General features: G+C 32.6%; 4 protein-coding genes across 7 annotated transcripts; 3 read left to right on the forward strand and 1 right to left on the reverse strand.

Annotated features, from left to right (window-relative positions):
* Window positions 1-6,732: 6,732 nt before the first annotated feature.
* Window positions 6,733-9,979, forward strand: LOC103859950 (endoplasmic reticulum-Golgi intermediate compartment protein 3). 2 transcript variants are annotated; one of them, XM_009137551.3, is made up of 12 exons: window positions 6,733-6,919; window positions 7,187-7,335; window positions 7,438-7,520; window positions 7,939-8,014; window positions 8,115-8,182; window positions 8,358-8,448; window positions 8,603-8,721; window positions 8,826-8,909; window positions 8,992-9,138; window positions 9,216-9,324; window positions 9,410-9,529; window positions 9,615-9,979. In XM_009137551.3, the coding sequence occupies exons 2-12, from the start codon at window positions 7,248-7,250 to the stop codon at window positions 9,689-9,691; spliced, it is 1,062 nt and encodes a 353-aa protein (XP_009135799.1). In that variant the 5' UTR covers window positions 6,733-6,919; window positions 7,187-7,247; the 3' UTR covers window positions 9,692-9,979. The 2 variants fall into 2 exon arrangements, with proteins under 2 accessions (XP_009135799.1, XP_009135800.1); XM_009137552.3 differs by having other exon boundaries at window positions 6,775-6,919; window positions 7,195-7,335.
* Window positions 9,980-10,868: 889 nt separating this feature from the next.
* On the forward strand, window positions 10,869-12,128 carry LOC103859951 (40S ribosomal protein S10, mitochondrial). 2 transcript variants are annotated; one of them, XM_033288331.1, is made up of 3 exons: window positions 10,869-11,405; window positions 11,483-11,885; window positions 11,954-12,128. In XM_033288331.1, exons 1-2 carry the CDS (start codon window positions 10,914-10,916, stop codon window positions 11,852-11,854), a joined length of 864 nt encoding a protein of 287 aa, XP_033144222.1. In that variant the 5' UTR covers window positions 10,869-10,913; the 3' UTR covers window positions 11,855-11,885; window positions 11,954-12,128. The 2 variants fall into 2 exon arrangements, with proteins under 2 accessions (XP_033144222.1, XP_009135801.2); XM_009137553.3 differs by having other exon boundaries at window positions 10,873-11,405; window positions 11,483-12,128.
* A 277-nt stretch (window positions 12,129-12,405) lies between these two features.
* Window positions 12,406-13,922, reverse strand: LOC103859952 (DNA-directed RNA polymerases II and IV subunit 5A). Of its 2 annotated transcripts, none has more exons than XM_009137554.3 (5): window positions 13,765-13,922; window positions 13,435-13,646; window positions 13,033-13,212; window positions 12,836-12,949; window positions 12,406-12,741 (listed from the first exon to the last, which is right to left on the reverse strand). In XM_009137554.3, exons 2-5 carry the CDS (start codon window positions 13,633-13,635, stop codon window positions 12,616-12,618), a joined length of 621 nt encoding a protein of 206 aa, XP_009135802.1. In that variant the 5' UTR covers window positions 13,636-13,646; window positions 13,765-13,922; the 3' UTR covers window positions 12,406-12,615. The 2 variants fall into 2 exon arrangements, with proteins under 2 accessions (XP_009135802.1, XP_033144233.1); XM_033288342.1 differs by having other exon boundaries at window positions 13,435-13,662; window positions 13,765-13,882.
* Window positions 13,923-15,117: 1,195 nt separating this feature from the next.
* LOC103859953 (ubiquinol oxidase 1a, mitochondrial) lies at window positions 15,118-17,580 on the forward strand. The gene is made up of 4 exons (XM_009137555.3): window positions 15,118-15,608; window positions 15,688-15,816; window positions 16,727-17,215; window positions 17,296-17,580. The coding sequence occupies exons 1-4, from the start codon at window positions 15,246-15,248 to the stop codon at window positions 17,353-17,355; spliced, it is 1,041 nt and encodes a 346-aa protein (XP_009135803.1). The 5' UTR covers window positions 15,118-15,245; the 3' UTR covers window positions 17,356-17,580.
* The last annotated feature ends 4,848 nt before the right edge of the window (window positions 17,581-22,428 follow it).

Genomic DNA, 22,428 nt, shown 5'->3' on the forward strand with positions numbered 1-22,428 from the left:
ACTTGCGTTTTTGAAGCGTGGGTCAAAATCTAGTTTGTTATTAAGAGCTTTGCAAATCATTTTTTTTTGTTGGTGGAATAACAAACTTACAAATGAAAAAAGTAAAACCACGATTTCTGTAATATAGCGCTGATTAACTAAAAAATATATCGATAATTTTTTTAAAATAAAAATACAATGATGAGTCAATTGAACAAATAAAATTTTGTACGCAAACGAGATGCTCTTTCTATAATTTAATTGTAGTGTGACGTTTAACACAATCAGAATCCTATGATATAATTACATGTATTATATCATAACATGTTTAGAACATAACATACATGTAAGAGCTTGCTAATTTATTTATGATACTAGGTTAAGACCCGCGCCTTGCGCAGGATAAACATTATATATATAAATTATTTTATATATTATCAGTTTTTAACATATTATGAAATAATAAATATATATTGAATAATTAAAAAGTCATTATCTACTACTTATATAATTAAATTAGTGCGAACATATAAATAAATTTTATAAATCGAAAAAATTATTTTTTCTATTTGATATGATATATAATTAAATTTAAATGATAGTAACATATATATAGTATATTTTAATATTAATATTTATTAGATGATGCTTTTTGTTCATATTTTTTTTTATCATTTGTATCTATAATAGCAAAAAGTCTAAATTAATGATAACAAAATTTTTACTGTGGGATTAATGGTTTAAGTAATTTATAATATTTTAAAAAATTAAGTTGTCAATATTTTTTCAAATTTTTTATCAAAAAAATATTCAAAGTAAATTTCAAAATTAAGAAATTTATGTATTTTTATATGGCATATAGTTTAATTTAAAATGACACATATATTTATATATCTTTTATTTTTTATACTTTTTAAATGAGACTTTCAACTTATATTATTTTTTAGTTATTTGTATGATTGTATCATGTCATAACAAAAGTTTTAAATCATAGATCACAAAATTTGAATGTGAAAATTTTAACAGTTTTATTAATTTATACTCGTTTTTAAAAATTCAAAATAGAATATATAAGTAATTTTTTTAATTTTTATTATATGATTACTATGATTGTTTAATTTATTTTAATAGCTTAAAATTAAACAAATATAATTATAATACACACTTATTTTTATCAAATCTTTATTATTCAAAATAATTAATTGTCATATATACTTTAGCCACATTAGGCAATTCTGTAATCTTATTTAAGGAAATAATAAAGCACATTAATAATGTATTTATTGTGGTTTAATAAAAAGCTTATTATATATGTAGATGGATCAACCTATTTCTCTAAGGATTCTAAGAATCATTCTAGTGATGACACGTGGCTACAAAAAAATGTTGGAATGTTTCTCAAATAATATATAGGGGATATAATAGAGTAAAAGATACAACAAAGTTTAATGTTTTCTAGATTTGTCTACAATGAAATAAAAAGTCCACAATATATACTGTACTTTATAAATAATAAAGATCTTTGACTAGAACTGAGGCAGATGTATTCTATGTTGGATAAACCATAGAGAAGACATTACACAATATGAATTCTAACTTTTATAAAATGTGTAAGATATCCTTGTAAAAAGAGTTATAATATACATTCTTATAAATTTAGATCAACATATTCTATTTTTTTTTTCAATTTTGCATATCAAAAGATGTAAAAATATTCATATGATGGTATTGCTTTTTCATATTTCTGATATATATATATATATATATATTAATAATTATTTTTCAGAATTATGTTATTATAAAGGAAACTGTGTCTAAAACTGACCAGTGCAGAGATATAAAAAGACAAATATATTCTAAAGTCTATTTTTTCCAATTTCCCCTATAAAATACTTATCTTCTATTTAAAATGCTATATAATTTTTTGAAAATTAGATACTCCTTCTGGAATTAAAAGATTGATGTTTTAAGATTTGCATATATATTAGGAAAAATTAAATATATAATTTTATATATGAGTTTTGTTAGTTGATTTTCTTCCCAATAAAGTTCTACTACTCATATTTTATATTTTAATTTATGTTTTAGCTTTAAATCTAAATGAATTAATTAAAACTAAAAAATCAATATTTCACCCCCTCTATATATACATTACTTGATGTTTTAAGTTTTTCAGACATATTAAAAAAAATATTGTATCGTCTATTATCTTTGTGTTTTACTAAAGTTTCAGCACTTATCTTTGTGTTTTACACGTCTTTATGAGCAGGAGACCAAGAAGCTTTACAACGAAAACAAAATTTGTCTTTCCTCGTGCGATCAAGCTCCACATCTAAATATTGCTGTCTTGATCTCACTGTACTCCCATGCGGTCTTGTATTTTCTTTGTTAGATGCAGCGTCTGATTTCAGAGACTCGCTTTGTTGCTTTTGTGGAAATCCCGAGGAGCGAACTCCTGAAGCATATCGTTGATTGTTACCACCCGCTGATCCAATTACTTTGCAAAAAGTCGTGCTCTGCATCTTCAGCACTGCGAGCTTATGATCAGTAAGGCTCACTGGTTCCTTTAGTCGAATCACTTCCTTCATTTCAGGTTTCAAACCATTAAAGAACACCTTAATCAAATTATTCTCATCAATTCCCGTAACCTGATTGCGTAAGGACTCAAACTCATTCACATAGTCGACAATGTCACCCTCTTGATGCAAACAGAACAGCCGTGCTGCAGGATCGTTGTCTATCGGTCCCCCAAATCTGTCTAACATCCTCTGAGTAAACTGCTCCCAACTGACAAACGGATCACTGATAACCTCACCATTGAACCATTGCAACACCGGACCTTCCAAGCTCAATGAAACCAAATGTAGCCTCTCTTCTTCATTATAGTTGCCAAACCTGAAAAATCTTTCAACACGAGAGATCCAATCGAATGGTAATGGGCCAGAGAACACATGCATTTCAATTTTCCTCAGCATCTTATCACGATTCGCAATAGTATCATGAATTCTCCGATAACCTAGCTGTGTCAGAGGTAGTTCCGGTTCAGAGATAGTTATCAGTACCTGAGGAATTTGAGGTTCTGATGACGAAGCAATCTCTTTCCCTTGCCTTTGACGAATCACTGCCGTTTCTTCAAATCGAGTCAATAACTCCGTGATAGCAGTCATCTTCTTCTCTAAGGCTTCGAATCTTGTCGAAGTTTCAACTCCAATCGCTTCAATCTTCTTTTCCACTGAATCGACCTTCGTTGTCATCGCTTCGACTCGATCTTTCGTAGATCTATCGTTTCGAGCTAGTGTGTCGTAATTGAGCTTCGTCAAATCCATCTCATCTTGTAGCCGTTGAAGATCCATCGATTTCGTTGAATCCGCGATCGTCTTATCTCGATCTCCTCAGTTTCGTGTTTCTACCATCTCACTCCCGTCGCGTTGCTTCCGAACCGTCTTGCCGTCACACCGTAGCACCACCGCGTTTGATCCAATCTCAGTTTCACCGCACCAATGATAGACTTTGCTTATACGTAACTGTAAATCTCCACACTCTTATTGATAAACGAAGTACAAATGTGAATAGCTTTGAAGTATGATCTCGAGCTCCACTCTCATAACGAGCTTCACTCTCAATCTCTCGATCTCATAACGATCGAGAAGTACAGACTCATAACGTCTATAACAAACTACAACAAAGCATATCCCTTCTTTAACAGATTACAACTCTATTTATACTTCTAACTGAATAACGGCAAACACTCTACTCGCTCCAGAGTGTCTCAGCTCTTCTTTTATTCCAACTCCTCAACTCTTTTCAACTCTATTCTTCTACTACTTCTTTGCCTCTCCTCTTCCTCACGTAAGCTTTCTTGAACCTATCACATGACCTTACGAGGTAGTACACAACACTAACTCATGTAATAAGAGAGGATGATTTGAACTTTTTTCTCATACTTCCTCCATGTGTTTATGAAGCGTTTTAACATTTTTATACATATTAAGCAAAAAATTGAAATGGATTATGTTCTTATTAATTAAACATATTTAATCAATAGTATTATAGATAAATAAAATTATTTATAAAGTCAATGCATTTTCTAATGAATATTAAACTTAAAATCTGTATAAATAGAATTGAAATTCTAAAATGACATTTTAACTTTTTTTTTGTTAAACAGATTGAGTAGCCCTATTATTTATCCATGAATTACAATTTACTCATGTTATTTAACCCATAACTTTACTGGAGGGTTGTAAACAGTACTAGTAAGTAGCAAGAGTTTTATTGTAGTAATAACATTATTAGTATCCTTACTCAGCTATGCTTACTAATTTATATACTTTTGTGGACTTAATTATAACTCTTTTCGGGGATGATCGAATGCAACTAAAAGCAATTCCTCCTATCTATATGTTCTGTTGTCTCGAAGTCATGTAAAACGTGGAGTTGCTTTGTATAACAAAGCCTCCTTTTGGGTGTTAGCTTATGGCGGGAAGTTTGTGTTTGGACTTATGGGTCCCAATCTCTCAAATCAAATGGCGTTAAATAAGAAGTGTTAAACAAGACGGGTCAATCAGTTTTATTTTGTGTATGTGCAACCTTTCTCAACAACGGGAAGAAATCCCCACGAGGAAATCGTTTACAAATCATGATTAATGTTCGCAGGAGCAACATTTTAATACTATGGTCTATATATGTGATTGCATTTAATACTTGCTTTAACTTGTTGGTCTAAACAGGTGCAGATTCCATTAAATGCACATATACTACTAATCTAGAGCTAAACCAAAATAAATATCACAATACTTAATATGGAGTAATAATACACTAGGTTAAGATCCGCGCCTTGCGCGGGATGAACACTATATATATAAATTATTTTATATATTATATGTTTCTAACCTATTATGAAATAATAAATATATATTGAATAATTAAAAAGTCAGTAACTATTACCTATATAATTAAGTTGGTGCGAACATATAAATAAATTTTATTAATCCAAAAGAATATTTTTTTCTATTTGATATGGTATATAATTAAATTTAAATGATAGTAACATATATATATAGTATATTTTAATATTAATATTTATTAAATGATGCTTTTTGCTCATGTTTTTTTTTATCATTTGTATCTGTTATAGCAAAAAATTTAAATTACTGGCAACAAAATTTTCATTGTGGGATTAATAATTTATGTAATTTATAATATTTTTAAAAATTAATTTGTCAATATTGTTTCAAAAACATATTGTTAAAATTAAATTTCAAAATTAAGATATTTATTTATTTTCTTATATGACATATAATTTAATTTAATATACATATATATTTTTTATTTTTTTTATTTTTAATACTTATTAAATGAGACTTTCAACTTATATGATTTTTTAATTATTTGTATCATGTCATAACAAAAAGTTTAAACCATAGATCACAAAATTTGAATGTGAAACTTTTAATGGTTTTAATAATTTATACTCGTTTTTAAAAAATTCAAAATACAACATATAAAGATTTTTTTTTAATTTTTATTAAATGGTTACTATGATTGTTTAATAGTTTAAAATTAAACAAATATAATATAACATACACTTATTTTTATCAAATCTTTATTATTCAAAGTCATTAATTGTCATATATACATTAGCCATATTAGGTAATTTCGTAATTTTATTTATGGAAATAATGAAGCACATTAATAATGTATTTATGGTTAGTTTAATAAAAAGTTTATTATATATTTAGATGGACCAACTTATTTCTCTAAGGATTCTAAGAATCATTCTAGTGATGACATGTGGCTACAAAAAAATGTTGTAATGCTTCTCAAATAATATATAGGGGATACTTCCTGTAAAAATATATACAAAACCTTGTAGCTAATCTACACTGATTCTTTCCTAAAAGCCAAGCAGAAGAAGGAAGTTCTCAAGTTAACTATCAAAACAAGCTGAGACAAAGTAGTTAAAATATAGATATCTTACATGTATGGTATGAAGTAAAAGCCTTTCTAGCTTATCTTCACCTCTGTATAGACTTGCAAATGTGAGCTATAGTCTGCGGAACATGTTGTAACAAAATCGCAACTTTTGAGGAGTATAAGGGTCTTGACGTGAATAATAAGATTAGGAATGCTAAACTAATATTTGTAAATAATTTTAGGGGCGCAATGTATAGATATCAAGTGTATGAGTAGGGGGTTTTCACGTAAATAATAAGATTATGTATCGAGAAAAAGACTAGTATAGCACCAAACCAAGTTTTTGTTCCCAAAGTAGCACTCAAGGCTCAAAGTCACAAAAATAGGTTTATTAAAGAGGTAAATATACACTTATACCCCTTGGTTAATTAATCCAAACCTTAGGGTTTAGAGTTAAGGGGTGGGGTTTTGGAATTAGGGTTTAAAATTTTATAAAAAATAAATACTAAAATAAAAAATAAAAATTTTAAAAACAGTTTCAAAAAGTATTTTTAAATTATAAAAAGAAAATTTGAAAAAAAAAATAAAAAAAATTTCGAAAAAAAAAATTTTAAAAAAAATTATAAAAATTTCGAATCTGAAAACACATAATCTGAAACTATAAAAAAAATTTCTTTTTTTATTTTTTTATTTTTATTTTATTTATTTTTGTTTGTTTATTTAATTTTAAACCAAAGGTATTAGGAATATTTTACCCTTTAATAAATATCATTTTTGTGCTATTATTTACGATTGCCTTAATAAATATCTATATTTATGGTGCAAATCGCTCTTGCTTAAATTAGGATTTGTAAATAAGTGGAGCACTAAATTTATAAAAAATAAGAGACGGAAAAAAAAAGAGAGAGACGCCAATCAAACATCAAAAGGAACCGGAGAAGAAGGACCCCCCGGAGATCTCTCGCTTCTTCTTCTTCTTCTTCCACCATTCTTTCTCTCGGCGCGCGCTTCATCCTCGATTCGAGTAAGATCTCCAGAAACTGAGTTTTTCTTTTCAAATTAAATCCCTTTTGAAATCATCTATGATTTTGGTTAAGGGTTGTGCCTTTCCGAGCTTAATTTTGGAAAAAGCTGTCTCCTTTGAATCTTTCGTTGCATCTGCTTGGATGGGTTAGGTTTTGATCTTGAGCTAGATCGAGAAAATATAGAAAAAGGAGAATTGGGTTCGATAGGAAAAGTATTTTTAAGGTCGAATTGGTCTATTTTAGTGTATCTGATGTTGGTTATGTAGTTTGGTAGGTCCTTTGGAGTTGGATTCGTTTAGTTTTTCAAAGTATTGGTATTGAGGGAGGATGGGTGTGAAGCAGGCTCTAAGGAGCATCGATGCGTTTCCTAGAGCAGAGGATCACTTGCTGCAGAAGACGCAATCTGGTGCAGTTGGTAATGCATCTTTTTTTTTTACATAGCTCTTGTTGAAATTTTGAATGGTTGATTTTTGTTTGCGTGTTTTTCAATATCTTAAATTTTGTTGGGTTATTGCAGTATCTATTGTTGGACTTCTTATAATGGCTACTTTGTTCTTGCACGAGCTGAGTTACTATCTTAACACACTTACAGTGCATCAGGTATGTATTTAGTTCAAGTTAAATCTGGCCTTTTCGCTTTGTTTCACTGACTCTAGCCCTTGAAACTGCTATGGAATACCAGTGAATGATCTTCTGTTTTATGTTACCTATGAAACTCGATAGATAGATGCTGTGAAATAATATTCTTTCATTGTTGCCATTCTTTGGTTGAATAGTCGAGATTAAGTGAAAGTCTGGCGTTGCCTCATTGACCTTGGTATATGTATTTCTTTTTTTTTTGGTATTATAACCTTGTGGAATTTTTACATTGAATTTTAATCATTTGGGAAATATGGATTTGAAGTCTCTCTATCCATTTGATTGGCTCGTATGGGTTTCACTCCTTTAATATTTATGTAACCATCGTAAAGACGTAAACCAAATGAAATTTATCATGTTTTTTTTTTTACTTTTGTAGATGTCAGTTGATTTAAAGCGTGGAGAAACTCTTCCTATTCATGTAAATATGACGTTTCCATCTTTGCCTTGTGATGGTAAGTGGTATCCATTGATCACATTGTTATTTTCTCCATACTTTCTGGATACTAGTCGTCCTAAACTTTTATTATTTGGTCTTTTATTTGTTTTTTGTAGTATTGAGCATGGATGCAATCGACATGTCAGGGAAGCATGAAGTGGATCTCGATACAAATATTTGGAAAGTAAGTTGATTCCACATGCTTAATACAAAATCACATGTTTTCTCTTCCATCTTAGTGAATGTAACTATTTGGATATTTTCCCTTAGCATCTTTATGTCACTTTTTTTATGGCGTTTGCTCTACTTTTACTGGTTTATAATCGAGTTAATTGCTCACTAACTGCGAGTATCTGCAGCTCCGTCTCAACAGTCATGGTCATATCATTGGCACAGAATATATATCTGATCTTGTTGAAAAGGAGCATGACCACTCATCTCACAAGCACGGTAACATTCTTTTTCTTAGTGAATCTTCTCAGAGTTGGTATCTTTCCTGATGGGCTTCATTTCCCTTAGCTACCATTTGAATGTTTTTATCTTGAATCTTTTTTAAGGATAGTTGTCATGTTAGATAACTTTTATTTTGGTTGTATTGCTGAAGATGGCAAAGAAGAACACAAGAATGAGACGGAAGCAGTGAATACCCTGGGATTTGATGAAGCTGCTGAGACGATGATTAAAAAGGTGAAGCAAGCATTAGCAGATGGAGAAGGATGTCGGGTATTATTAACCTCTCCCCTTGTCAATAGTCAAACCAGAGATGTTGCCTTATTGGCCCTTTAAGAAACCAGAGACTAATATGTTTGTTTGGCTGTTTTCCACAGGTGTATGGTGTCTTAGATGTACAGCGGGTTGCTGGAAACTTCCACGTTTCAGTTCACGGGCTGAACATCTATGTTGCTCAAATGGTTGGTATCACTCTCTCGCTTTATAAACCATTCTCTCTCTATACCAGGATCTGACAAATCTCTCTTTTACCCTCGAAAACAGATATTTGGAGGGTCCAAGAACGTAAATGTGAGCCATATGATTCATGATCTATCCTTTGGGCCGAAGTACCCTGGCATTCACAACCCGCTTGATGACACAAACCGAATCCTGCGTGACACCAGTGGAACCTTCAAATACTATATTAAGGTCTTTTATCTTAGTCCATCACTTATTTTACTCTGCTAGCTGTATATGTGACATGCTTCATTATTTGTATGGCGCAGATTGTTCCGACGGAATATAGATATCTTTCGAAAGACGTTCTGACAACAAATCAATACTCTGTAACTGAATACTACACACCAATGAACGAATTCGACCGGACATGGCCAGGTTAAGTTGGGTCAAGCTTCATTTGCAGTGTTCTTATTACTCTGTTTCTTGAATCTTGATGGTGTGTTGTTGTTTCCAATTGCAGCTGTCTACTTCTTATATGATCTTTCACCTATCACCGTGACCATCAAGGAAGAACGCCGTAGTTTTCTCCACTTGATCACCCGTCTCTGCGCTGTATTAGGGGGTACCTTTGCTTTGACAGGTTCAATCCCAATCTTTATCTTAATCTCAGTACTCATCTTTCAGTGAGCTTTGGTTAATATAGTTTATGTCATGGTCTTAAACAGGAATGCTAGATCGTTGGATGTTCCGCTTGATTGAGTCTTTCACAAAGAAGCCGAGTACCAGAAGCATACACAAGTGAACAGAGAGGAGAAAAGGACCAAGGAAGATGAATCTCTTAAACCCCCAGAGAGTACAAGAACCTCCAGGGGATTGATGATACGTTTGCTAGATCAACACACACAACATTAGAATCCCTTTGAGCTTTTCCTCTAAATGTATCATTACTCTGATTCTCTCTGGTCATCTAGTAGAATTATATGTAACTTTATACACTTTTGCGTCTTTTAGCTTTACCGAGAAAAAAAGATTTCCATTTATTTTGTAACGCTGATTCACTATTTTATTACAAGTTACGTCATAAATTCTTCTTTCTGTTTCCAAAATAAAAAATTTATAGAGTATTTACGCATATTAAAAAAAAAATTAATTTTTTACAATTAAATTTATTATTTATTTTATTATACATTTTTTAATAAATATCAACTAATAGTATTCAATCAATTCAAATATTTTTAATTAATGTTTTTAAAAGTATATAACCTTTCAACATTAACTACTAAAAGAAGTACTTTAAAATTTTAAAAAATTCATCATTTTAAAACAAAAAATAAATCTAAAAAATCTTACTTTCAATAACAGAGAGAGTATATAACTTACATACTATATTATGAAAATCCTCATTTGGCAATTATTTATGGGCAATTGTCAATAATAGCACCTTTTGAAGTTTATGTCTCAAAACTAGCACTAGAAGGAGAAAGTCACAAAAATGACATTCATTAAAGGGTAAAATATCCCTAATACCCTTGATTTAAAATTAAATAAACAAACAAAAATAAATAAAAATAAAAAAATGAAAAAAAGAAATTTTTTTTATAGTTTCAGATTATATGTTTTCAGATTCAAAATTTTTATAATTTTTTTTTTTGAATTTTTTTTTTTGAAATTTTTTTTTATTTTTTTCAAATTTTCTTTTTATAATTTAAAAATACTTTTTGAAACTGTTTTTAAATTTTTTATTTTTTATTTTAGTATTTATTTTTTATAAAATTTTAAATCCTAATTCCAAAACCCCACCCCCTTAACTCTAAACCCTAAGGTTTGGATTAATTAACCCAAGGGGTATAAGTGTATATTTACTTCTTTAATGAAACCTATTTTTGGGAACAAAAACTTGGTTTGGTGCTATCCTAGTCTTTTTCTCATTATTTATTTTTCTGTTCTCAATTGACAATTCTAGTTGTACTATACTAAAAAGTTATGTGGTTTTTTAGTTAAGTCTATTGTTTTAATCCAACTCTATGGTTCTTGATTACATTTTCAAAGAAACAGCCTATGAATGCTTGACACACATGTCTCACGTGCTGGTGAAAAGCCTACACTCGTCGCAGGAGATCCTGTCCTCTCTGTTTCTTTTAGCTTGTCTGAAATACCTAATAGGTTTCCTTCTCTCTCTTCTGTCAGTTCTCATCTTCCTCATCGTTGAATCTAAAATGATCACCGGAGCACTCCGCAGATCTTCATTGCCATCAAGGCAAACTCTCTCCGCCGCGCTAACCTCCTTTGATTCAGGTCTTTCCCACCACTTCTCTTCAGCCGCAACTGTATCCTCTGTCTTCGTGGATCGTAATCTAGTCGGAAACGGATCTACTCTCTCCTCCAACCTCATCTCTCGATTCATCTCCCCATCGTCTCCTAACTCGTGGATGGTTTCTCCCGCGAGGATCGCGTTTCAAGGCTACGCCACTGAGTGCGAGAGTAACCTCAGAGATTCAAAGAGTGTTGCTAAGAAGGTATGCTTTTGTTCTCATTCAATCTCTTAAAGGTTGTTCAAATCATTGAAAACTGCTGTGTTTGTGGTTTTGAGTAGAAGAAAGAGAGCACGTCAAAGATCAAAGGAACGAGGATCTGCATAGCGATTCGGTCTTTCGACAACCCGGAGAAGGAAGCTTGGTGTCTTCCTCCCCACACTCGTTACGCTGCAATGCCCGACACGAGGACCTTGTACACGGTGCTACGTTCCCCTCACGTGGACAAGAAGTCTAGAGAGCAGTTTGAGATGAGGTTCAAGAAACGGTTTCTCGTCATCAAAGCTCAGAGTCACGAGCTGAGCAAGAAGCTGTTTTGGTTGAAGCGTTACCGGATTCTTGGAGCTCAGTACGAACTCCAGTTCCATTGCAAGACCCGTTTGGACATGGCTCCTGTGTTGGCCAACATCAATGGCTCCACCATTGGTCAATGAGACAAGTTTCTGGCCGATCCTGCAATAATATCGAATCTTACTGATTCAAGAAAGAAGTCAACAATACCTTAAAATCCTGTAGCATTTTTTTTTTTTGCTTAGAGAACATTTTACTGACTCAAGAAAGAAGTCAACAATACCTCAAAGAAATGGGTTCTGAATTGAGTTTCAGTGGGAGATGATTACACTTCCAGTTTATGCAAATTTATTAGGCCATTTAATTCATTGTATGTGTTTCGTAATGAAATAAATAGTCAAAGATGTTTTAGTTGTATAAAATCGCTAATGATTTGAGACAAAAAATATATAGATTTGATGCAAATCATAACCAGGAAAGTGGTAAAAGAAAAAAAAATTTCAGGACCAGACTCCTAAATCTATCACACCAAAAATAACAATTTTAGATCGTCTGAATAGTCCAATAACCTTGTCATTCATGGAACTTATGCCATATGGCTAAAATATGATGTTCCTGTAAGATGCTTAGATGATACTGTTTGTGGATGGTTACTTGGTTGATCAGGCATAAGCTATTTCTTAATCAGTTAATTAAACCCAACACATGAAATCATCTCAGTGCTCATGAGACCTTGGCAAGGCCACCTTGCCCCATTATACAATGATACTAAAATGTTGTTGTAAGGTTTTTCAATTCGTACATCTAACAAATAACATTGTCAACAATTTGGGTACACAACACAACACTGAGCATTTCCACTCGCACAACACTGAGCGTTTCCATCAACAAAAGCTTTTTTTGCTTATACAACATAACGGTAGGTAACATAACGACCAGCGGTTTCACTCGGACGAATAATCTTCACGACTTGTCCACGTTTTAGTCCAAAGTATCTTGCGATTGGATCAGTCACTTGGATCCTCGGAAGCTAATAACAACACAAAAGTTCCAAACTTTAAATTTACACAAAACTGAAAGCTCACTCATAAGTCATCACCAAGAAGAATGATTCTACTACTAACCTGCGTCTCCTTGACAGTGTATCTCTCCAGAAGAGTTTTCTTCTCTTCAGTGGTGAGAACTTGGTGCTCCGGAACAAGAACATGTTCTTTAATGTTCACAAGCATTTCCGCCTCCTGCATCACAACAATGGTTTAAGGATTGTGATGTTGAATACACATTCATCATAAGAATTAGAAAAAGTGTGTTTATTTATTACCTGGAAGACTTCCAAATGAAACTTTGAAGAGATCTCACTGATGCAAGTACGAGCAAAAGGAGTCAGGTTCTGTTGCACCACCAAGATAGCTCTGTACACATTCTCTGATTTCATCCTGTTTGTGTACACCTTCATCGTCTTAACCCCAACTTTCGCCTCGTCAGGGAAGAAGATATAGAGCTACAACATGATTAGCACCAATCAGAGACTAAGACAAAAGATATCAACAGCTTCTTCATACATACAATGAATAAAAGAGATGACTTTTAATCTATCTTTATCCCCTAAAAGTAATAAAAACATAAGTTATTACATAGCCAAAGCTTCCACCTTTCATGACTTATGCAAACTGTAATAACAAATGAAGAAACAGTTTTAAGTCTCAGGCAAAAGAGACAATACCTGATCACTGCTGTCGTTTCTCTTAGCTTTAAGAGTAACAAGATCCTCCCTTTTCATGTTGTCGCCATACTTTCTAACGAACTGTGACAAGCTCATGGTGATTTCAGAGTCGGCGATGAAGTAGCCACGGTCCTTGAGCATCTGCATCAACGTCTTCTGGATTCTGTAAAGTCTTTTGATTTCTTCTTCCGTTAGACCCATCTCCGCTAAATCTGCGATTACAAAAATCTCATCAACATTTCAATAATTGATGGGAGCCATTTAGGGTTTATCAATCTCTTTACTTTGAGCTCGATACACAGCTAAGCTATTGTGAAGAGAGAAACTTACGTTTGGAGGCAAAGAGAGAATGAGATGTGGCACAGAGCGACGAAGAAGACAGAAGCGGCGTTGAAAGAGCTTTACTTCAGAGCTCCAAACCCTTTCTCAGTTGTATTAGAATAATAAAGAGGTTTCTAGTATAAGAAGCCCCAACCTATACAAAATTTATGTTTTCATCCCTAAACTTTATTTTGGAACAATTAACACTAGGCCCAATTAGGCCCGTTTGTACCCATATGGGCTGGATTGAAACCACACTGTTTTTTTTTCTGTGGTTGGGTAAGCATGTTAAAACTTTATTACCATATTTTGATAGAAATTACAAAATATATACTGGTAATAACAAAATAAGAATGATTTTTTTTATAACCGAGTGTCTTGGTTTCACCGTGGTGGTCCAAACTAGAGACCGAATCCTTTAGCGACGCGGACGCACACCCGAAGGTGAATCATGGCCAGGCAACGGTCTTCGGTCTCGGGCGCCAAAACAAGTCCGTATGTAAATTCTCTGGTGGCCAGTGCGAGTCGAACCCGGGGCCGTACTTGCAACCGCAAACCGTTTACCACCAGACTAACTCGTCCTGGTTCAAAATAAGAATGATATCTAAACGAAAAAGAGATACGGAAAACACAACTAAAGATAATGTAAATAAAGAGAACAAACTACCTGCAAAAACAAAACATAATACCTTGCAAAATATAAATCAAATAAATTATTTCAAATATATATAGAAATTCTCGAACAATACAATTTCTAAAAATTGAAAACATGCGCGTAACGCGCACATATTCACCTAGTAAAAAAAAAAAAGCTCATATACCAATTTTGTTTCCAAATACATCCTAATATTATTTTGGGTATGAATGGTGACCAGGGAACGGTGAGGAATAATGCATTCCCTAACGTTCCTAAAAAAAATCACCATTCACAAGGAATAATAATTCCTTCTCATTCCCTTTCATTTCCTTTTTTGTAGAGAATTTAAGAACAAAATGATTCCTTGTTAAATTTGATAAGGAACAGCCATTCCTTTTCGTTCCTGATATTTTGTTCCCGTACATTCTTTTTTTATTCGTTCCTCTTAATTCCCGAATGGTCACCAGTCAGACCCTTTATATAACTGACAAATATTTGAATTTAAATGCCAAAAATGTTTCTTAGGAATTTAGCAAAAAAAAAAAAAACAAAAGAGAGGTTTCTTTGGACAAGAAAGTGATGAAACAACCGAACACGACAGCGTTCAATTCTAACAATGAGTTGTCACTCTTGGCCACCACGCAAACTTCTTGGTCTCCAAGTAAAATATACACACCCTCTCCTGATTTACATATATACCCTCAAAGAAAAGTACAACCTTTCTAGAGACCATCCCTCATAAGAGCGTCTGACAAGACAGCGAAGTTAAATAAAAAAAGTCTCTTACAACATTTCCTATATTCTTGGATTTTTCGAGTCTTTCCATTTTCTCTCTTTTTCGATCTCTATAACGATGATGAGTCGCGGTGGAGCCAAGGTGGCCTCGTCGCTGCTAAAGTCTGCTCGGCCACGGTTGTTCTCAACCGCCTCTACGAGTACGATCCGTTCCATGTCTCACGAGACAAGCCATCTCTTGAAACCTGCGGCTGCAGATCTAGCTAGCGTGAACACTTGGATCTGGAGTGGAACTGGAGGCGTGCGATTCGCTAGCACGGCTAGTTTAGGAGAGAAAACTCCGAGTCAAGATGAGAAGCCGAAGAAAACAGAGGACGAATCATCCACCGGAGGTAACAAAGGAATCGCTAGCTATTGGGGTGTTGAACCGAGTAAGATCACCAAAGAAGACGGTACTGAATGGAAGTGGAACTGCTTCAGGGTACGTTTTTATATATATTACAATCGTTACTCTTGATGATTTACTATATATGATTGAGATTTGTTGGGATTATTGGCAGCCTTGGGAGACGTATAAAGCTGATTTGACGATTGATCTGTCTAAGCATCATGTTCCAACTACGTTTCTTGACAGATTAGCTTATTGGACCGTCAAATCTCTTCGCTGGCCGACCGATCTCTTCTTCCAGGTACATACAGCTTCTTCATCTCCGATCTTTTTGAAAATGGAGAACATTCCAATCTGATGTCGTCATTGATTGCGTAAAATTTTTAAAATCTCATTTTATTTTATTTATGGTAACTATCAATATTTCATCTCTCTTTTGGAATATTTCGTTAATATTATATTGTGCACTCTGTTAGTGCGTCCATAATGCTTGATTGTATAGTAATAAGAAATTAGCCTTGTCATGATCTGTCAGGTGGGTATCGTACCTTTCAAATATTAGTATAATTTTATTATATAATTAATTTCAAAACCATTCATAGAGTGAATACATATAATTTGGGTTTGTAACATTTTTGTTCTTGAAAGGGCGTTTCTCCTTTTTAAAAAAATAGTTTAAACCTTAGAAATTTTGCAAAATACCTTAATGTTTCTCATGTGGAATTTCTCATTTTCTCTAAAATATTTAATAAATCGCTGAGAAACTCTTTTAATGTTAGTCAGTTTTTCAATAGTTAATATTCTTATATTTTAAAATTTTGTGAGAAACTTAATAAAAAAATTAACTCGTTGAAGGTCTAACTTGAAATTTTTTTGGAAGAAATTAGAATAAATGAGAGTAAAATGAAAAAAAAAATATTAATTTATTTATGTTTTTCCTCTAGTTTTAGCTTTAAATTAATTAAAAAAAGGTTTTACTTTAAAAGAAGAACAACTTAGAGTAAAATGTAGAAACTACTTTTTTCCACTCTGATTTTACTCTTAATTCAAACAAACAATCCCACTCCCACACCGTATATCTTATGCCCACTTAATCCTTCAATTGTGTTGGAGCTCTCATTTCAAATGATATAATCTAATATGATTTTTTTTACTTTTTTTGATAAATCTAATATGCATTGTTGCATTAACATTTGCATCCATTTACGCAGAGGAGATACGGGTGCAGAGCTATGATGCTCGAAACTGTAGCAGCAGTGCCCGGAATGGTTGGAGGAATGTTACTCCACTTTAAATCTCTCAGACGCTTTGAGCAAAGCGGAGGATGGATCAAAGCCCTTCTCGAGGAAGCAGAGAACGAGAGGATGCATCTCATGACTTTCATGGAAGTCGCTAAACCCAAATGGTACGAGAGAGCTCTTGTCATCACTGTCCAAGGAGTCTTCTTCAACGCTTATTTCCTCGGTTACCTAATCTCTCCCAAGTTTGCTCACCGTATGGTTGGCTACCTTGAGGAAGAAGCAATCCACTCGTACACTGAGTTTCTCAAGGAGCTTGACAAAGGTAACATTGATAATGTCCCTGCTCCGGCTATTGCTATTGATTACTGGAGGCTTCCTGCTGATGCAACCCTTCGTGACGTTGTCATGGTGGTCCGTGCTGACGAGGCGCATCACCGTGATGTTAACCATTTTGCCTCTGTAAGTGTGGAGTTTTTCTCTTCGTTGTTTTTGAAACGTTATATGTTATGTGACTGATGATGAACATTGTCTACTTGCAGGATATTCACTACCAAGGTCGGGAGCTAAAGGAAGCTCCAGCTCCAGTTGGATATCATTGAGTTTAGCTATATCTTTTTGAATAAGAAGACTTTGTTTTCTCAAGTTTTAAACTTTGTTATAAAGAAATTTGGAAGAGTATATGGCCTCTTCTTTCACTTGTATATAAGACCACCTCTACTAAAGCCAGACTTTGGAATCGACTTGCATGAATGTTATATTTGCTACAAATATTCTGTTTTTTTTTCACTTGAAAGTTATATTATTATTGCACGACTTGAGATTTAGTTTATTCGTTTGTAACGTTACATAATGTCTCCGTCCACATTCATGCCCACAATAGTTATATATTCATCAGCGATAAATTTAATCTTTGCAAGTTGTAATATCCTAGAAATTCTATATAGCTATGAATGTCTTCCGAAGAACAATCATTCAGTTCAAGTACTGAGCTGACGCCGCCATGTTGTTCACCACCGTCTTCGTCGTCTTCAACAATAGCTTTCTTATATCTGACCTAGACGTAATGTATGTTTTTACTGTAAACTAGCTGGAAACATCTAAGAAAGCTATTTCAAGATGGTTAGGTATAGTAGTTTCTTGTCAAACTGATGTGGAAATACAGATACTGAAGTATAGGAAGACTAACGAATATTTTAGAGTATACGTCTCTGTTTTTTACCGGACCCCATGCCTCTCAAATATAAAGCAAAATTAAGAGTCTTTATCAAATAGCGGTAAAGAAAAAAACAGTCAGTTTATAATAGAGACATTGATCAAACAATATTATATTTGGGTGATTATGTGCACTTAACCACTTTCTTTCCAACTTATCATAGACTTTTTCTCTAATGCCACCAAATTAAATATATATATATTGATCTGTCCACTAGAACAAGAGCACCTATCAGGCAGCTCTTTTCGATTGGCAGTTTACGTCAGTATAATAGCAATCACGATAGCCAATAACCTTAATTGTTTGTTTTCTCCATCAGCAAAATGGTAGAGGAAAAGCTAAAGGACTTCCACATACCTATTTCATCATCAATTATTAACAAATATAATTAATTATAACTAACATCAAATTCTGGCATAAAATATTTTGAATATTTTTCTTCTCTTTATCTAGCTCTCCAATTATACGAATAACAAGTTACAAACACGTCTTAATCAGTTGCGTAGCCTCTATCTATCAGCGGTTTCTAATATAAAGTATGTTTTAATACTTCAAAGATTAATGTAGTCTCATAGTATAAAGTATTATTATCTGTGACAATGTGTATTCTAGATTTGAATGATATGCGATTGTTATATGAAAAAATAGTCATGGTGCCATGTTGGTTGTACATTGTTTTTAAATGCCTCCAATCCTCTATCAATATGGTATCCAATAATATAACAGTTACCAATACTATATAGTTTAAGTATATGGTGAGTGTTAAACTGAAAAGTAAGTTTCCACCTAGAATCTCTCCGTCTTCTCTCTCTTCAAGGTCTCCATCGTCTCCGGCTGGTGTTGGTGGTTCTCCGACGGTGGCACACCCTCGGCGTCACCGGAATAGCTTATCTTTTTCTCTATTGCGATTTGTCGTGTTTATACTTAATCTAGGACTGTTCAATATGGTAAAACCGAACCGTACCGAACCGAACTGAACCGAAATAGACAATATGGTTTGGTTTTGGTATATACCATATAAACCGAATGGATATAATTTTATAAAAATCGTAGGATTTGGATATGATTTGGTATATAATCGATTAAACCGAATAAACCGAAAAAACCGATTAAAAGTAGAAACATGTAAATATGTATCTATTTTATAACAATACATGAAAATCTATTTGTTACATAAGTTAAATTTGTATTAATAACTATTAGCATAATTTTATAGTAATAAAAAACCTGTAAAACACTTGAACTATAACTAAATAACAATACATCGCAATTCAGACATCTTATTTTCTAAGTTTTTTTTTGATCTTTTTGATCTATTTTAGTCTTCACTAAATTAATATGAAGATTATAAATTTGATGGACAATAATTAATGGAAAATTTTTAATTGAAAAAACATGACTTTAATGAACACTAAATATGGAAGAGTGAAAAAACTTTTCTTTCATGTTTCTGTTTTGTTTCATATTTTTATTTTCAAAATTTCAAGCTTTGATTTTAGTTATAGATTTGATTATTTTATTTGATGGTAAAAGCATTTTTACTTTTTTGTTCATTTATTTGAATATGTAATATATTTTTAATAAATGACTGTGTTAACAATATGACTCTAAAATTCATATAATATGATCTCAAACAAAATAATTATGTTTTTTGGTATAAAACCGAATAAACCAAAAACCGACGGTATATAAACCGAACCGAACCGAAGTAAATATGGATTTAAAATGGTAGTTATATTTTACTAACCGAAATACCGAAAACCAAAAAAAATCGAACCGAAACCGAACCGATTTCCGGATTGAACACCCCTAAGTTAATCACAAGGATTTGATCCTAAACATTTGTTGAGTCTGTTATTCATGCGCTTTTTTCGCGTAATTAATTGTAAAATTATGTGAATCTGCTGCTTTAGGCTAGTTATGCTGTTATATTAGAAGCATGAATCCTGACCATTGAACAAAAACTTGGTGGTAGAGCTGGGTTGCGGGTCAAACCCGCCCCGCTGACCCGCCAACCCGCGGGTAAACTGATTTTTTTTATTCAAAAAATTTGACCCGCTTGACCCGCAAGAAGAAAATATGAAATCCGCACCCGCCCCGCTAAAACCCGCGGGTGATCCGCTAGACCCGCGGATAATATTAATAATATTAAAAATTATTAATTAAAATATTTTTTATTAAAATAACAATAAAATTTAATATTTTAAATATTTTTTATTAAAAATAACAATAAAATTTAATATTTTAAATATTTTTTATCAAAAATAATAAATATTAATCTATTTATAATTAAAATTAAATTATTTTTAAAAAAATTTCTATTTAAAAATAATATTTTAAAAAAAAATATTTTTTTTTTAGTTTTTGCGGGTTGACGGGTATCCGCGCTGAATTTTGGCTGACCCGCACCCGCCCACATAAAAATCACTTAACCCGCATCTGTACCCGCGAACCAAAATTTTCAAATCACTCGACCCGCACCCGCCCCGCAGCGGGTCAAATAGGACGGGGCCCGCGGATAATGATTCATATTCCCAGCACTACTTGGTGGTGTTCAGTGTTCTTATTACAAAATCTAATATTTTACGTGGGTCCTAAATCCTAATTGGCGACAACATTCAATTTAGCTTTTTAAAATATCGGTGAATTTAATACTGGCCAGTGGCTACTAAGTACAGATAATATTGTAATTTGGAAATCACGTTATTGGATTGTCAAGTAAACAATTTTTTTTGTAATTTTAGGTTCCTTTTTATCTCCATGAACATTTTACTGTATTTTATATCTTTCTGAGAAAATGTCAAAAGGAGAAAATGTCATAATATAAACAATGGAAAAAGCAAAATTACGAATACTTTTTGGTTAGATCCACCAAATAATTTAGTTAAGCTAAATTAATAATAATAAAAATTACAAAATAATTAGTATTTTATTTTTAATATCTTGGATAAAATTATCTAAAATCCAGATTTGTTTTATATATTTGTGAAAATTATAATTGAGTTATTTATTTTAAAAATTAAATAGGAAAAATTAAAAATGAAAGTAATTTTACTCAGAGTAGCAGGGCAAGAAAATTTGATAAAAGAAAAGGGGAGCATGCAGTTCAACATTGGCAGCTAACTACGGGCCCTACACTTCTAGGAAGTTCCGTGACCGCGACTTGAGTGAAGAATGACCCACATGCATTTCTATCTCTTCTCATCTTAACCGTTGAGTGTTTCTCCAGTGATCGGATCGGATCAACCGATTGGTCTAAGTGCCAACTCACCGTTTTTTTTTTTTCCCGGGATGACGCTTTCTGCCAAGTCAGATTGCGAAAATATTAAAATAATAAAACAGAACAAATCTAACGACTGAGTGACCATTTTGCTATGGCAAGAAATGATCTCAGCCGTCGATTCTCGTTAATGGGTAGATTTGTGGACCCACTGATTAGTTCATAGTTTATCGTTTTTTGACATGATATGTTTATTGCTTAAATAACAAATCTAGTGACTATTATACGTGACCATATATTTAATTTTTTAGAGAAATTTGCAGTAGTTGCCCAAAACAGAAAGAGAAATTTGCAGTTATGTCATTTTGACTATTTTTTCCATCTAACCCTGGAATGATCAATATATGATTGATATGTTTCTCAACTGGATTTTATTTATAATGAGATATATATGTCCGCAAAAGGAGATATATGTTAGTATAATTTATTTGAATTTTTTCATAGATGATCAGTTTCTAAGAATTTAAAGTCTTAAAGATAAAACTTAAGCATTTAGTATAGTCTGGTAAATTTATGTAGTTGGAAGAAAGTCAATTAACTAAGTATTAACAAAACATTTATAATTTTCTTTTTCTAAATTTGGTTTTTTTCTCAAACAAAAACAAAACAATTAGCAAAAGCAATTTCTAACATGTAATTACTGCAGCTCCAACAAAATGTTTAGTTAGTGTCATTAAATTATTATTATGAGCCATTTAATTTGTTATAAGGGCAAGAAAGAGAGAAGTGAGATTCGGAAGTGGAACATGATATGATTATTTTTACCGGTTGGATCGGTGTGTGTTGGTGGTCACAGATATAAGATTCCATTATGATAGTAAAATTTGCCTTTACCATGGTCTTTGTATACCGGTAATAACCGGTGATACATCTTCTCAGGACATATTTTGGATAAAATTATCATCTTTGTGCGTGTATATGTCAGTATACTTTTTTTTTTGTTTCACACGAGTTATCGCCATTAGTGGACACCGCAGAAGCCTTTTAAACAACCATTTAATCGAATTATTTTGCTTTTAGTATTAATCTCATCCTTTGTTTGAGACTTTCAAAATATTTCTCGATTCTTTTCATTTTCTAATTGCTGACACAATAAAGTCACACGGAAGCATGTGATGTCAAACTCCTGACACGTGGCAACTTAATGTCTAATAAATTGGTAACAGTCCGAATAATATT

This window comes from Brassica rapa, chromosome A03 (genome assembly GCF_000309985.2).
Source record: "Brassica rapa cultivar Chiifu-401-42 chromosome A03, CAAS_Brap_v3.01, whole genome shotgun sequence".
In the NCBI taxonomy this organism is placed as follows: Eukaryota; Viridiplantae; Streptophyta; class Magnoliopsida; order Brassicales; family Brassicaceae; genus Brassica; species Brassica rapa.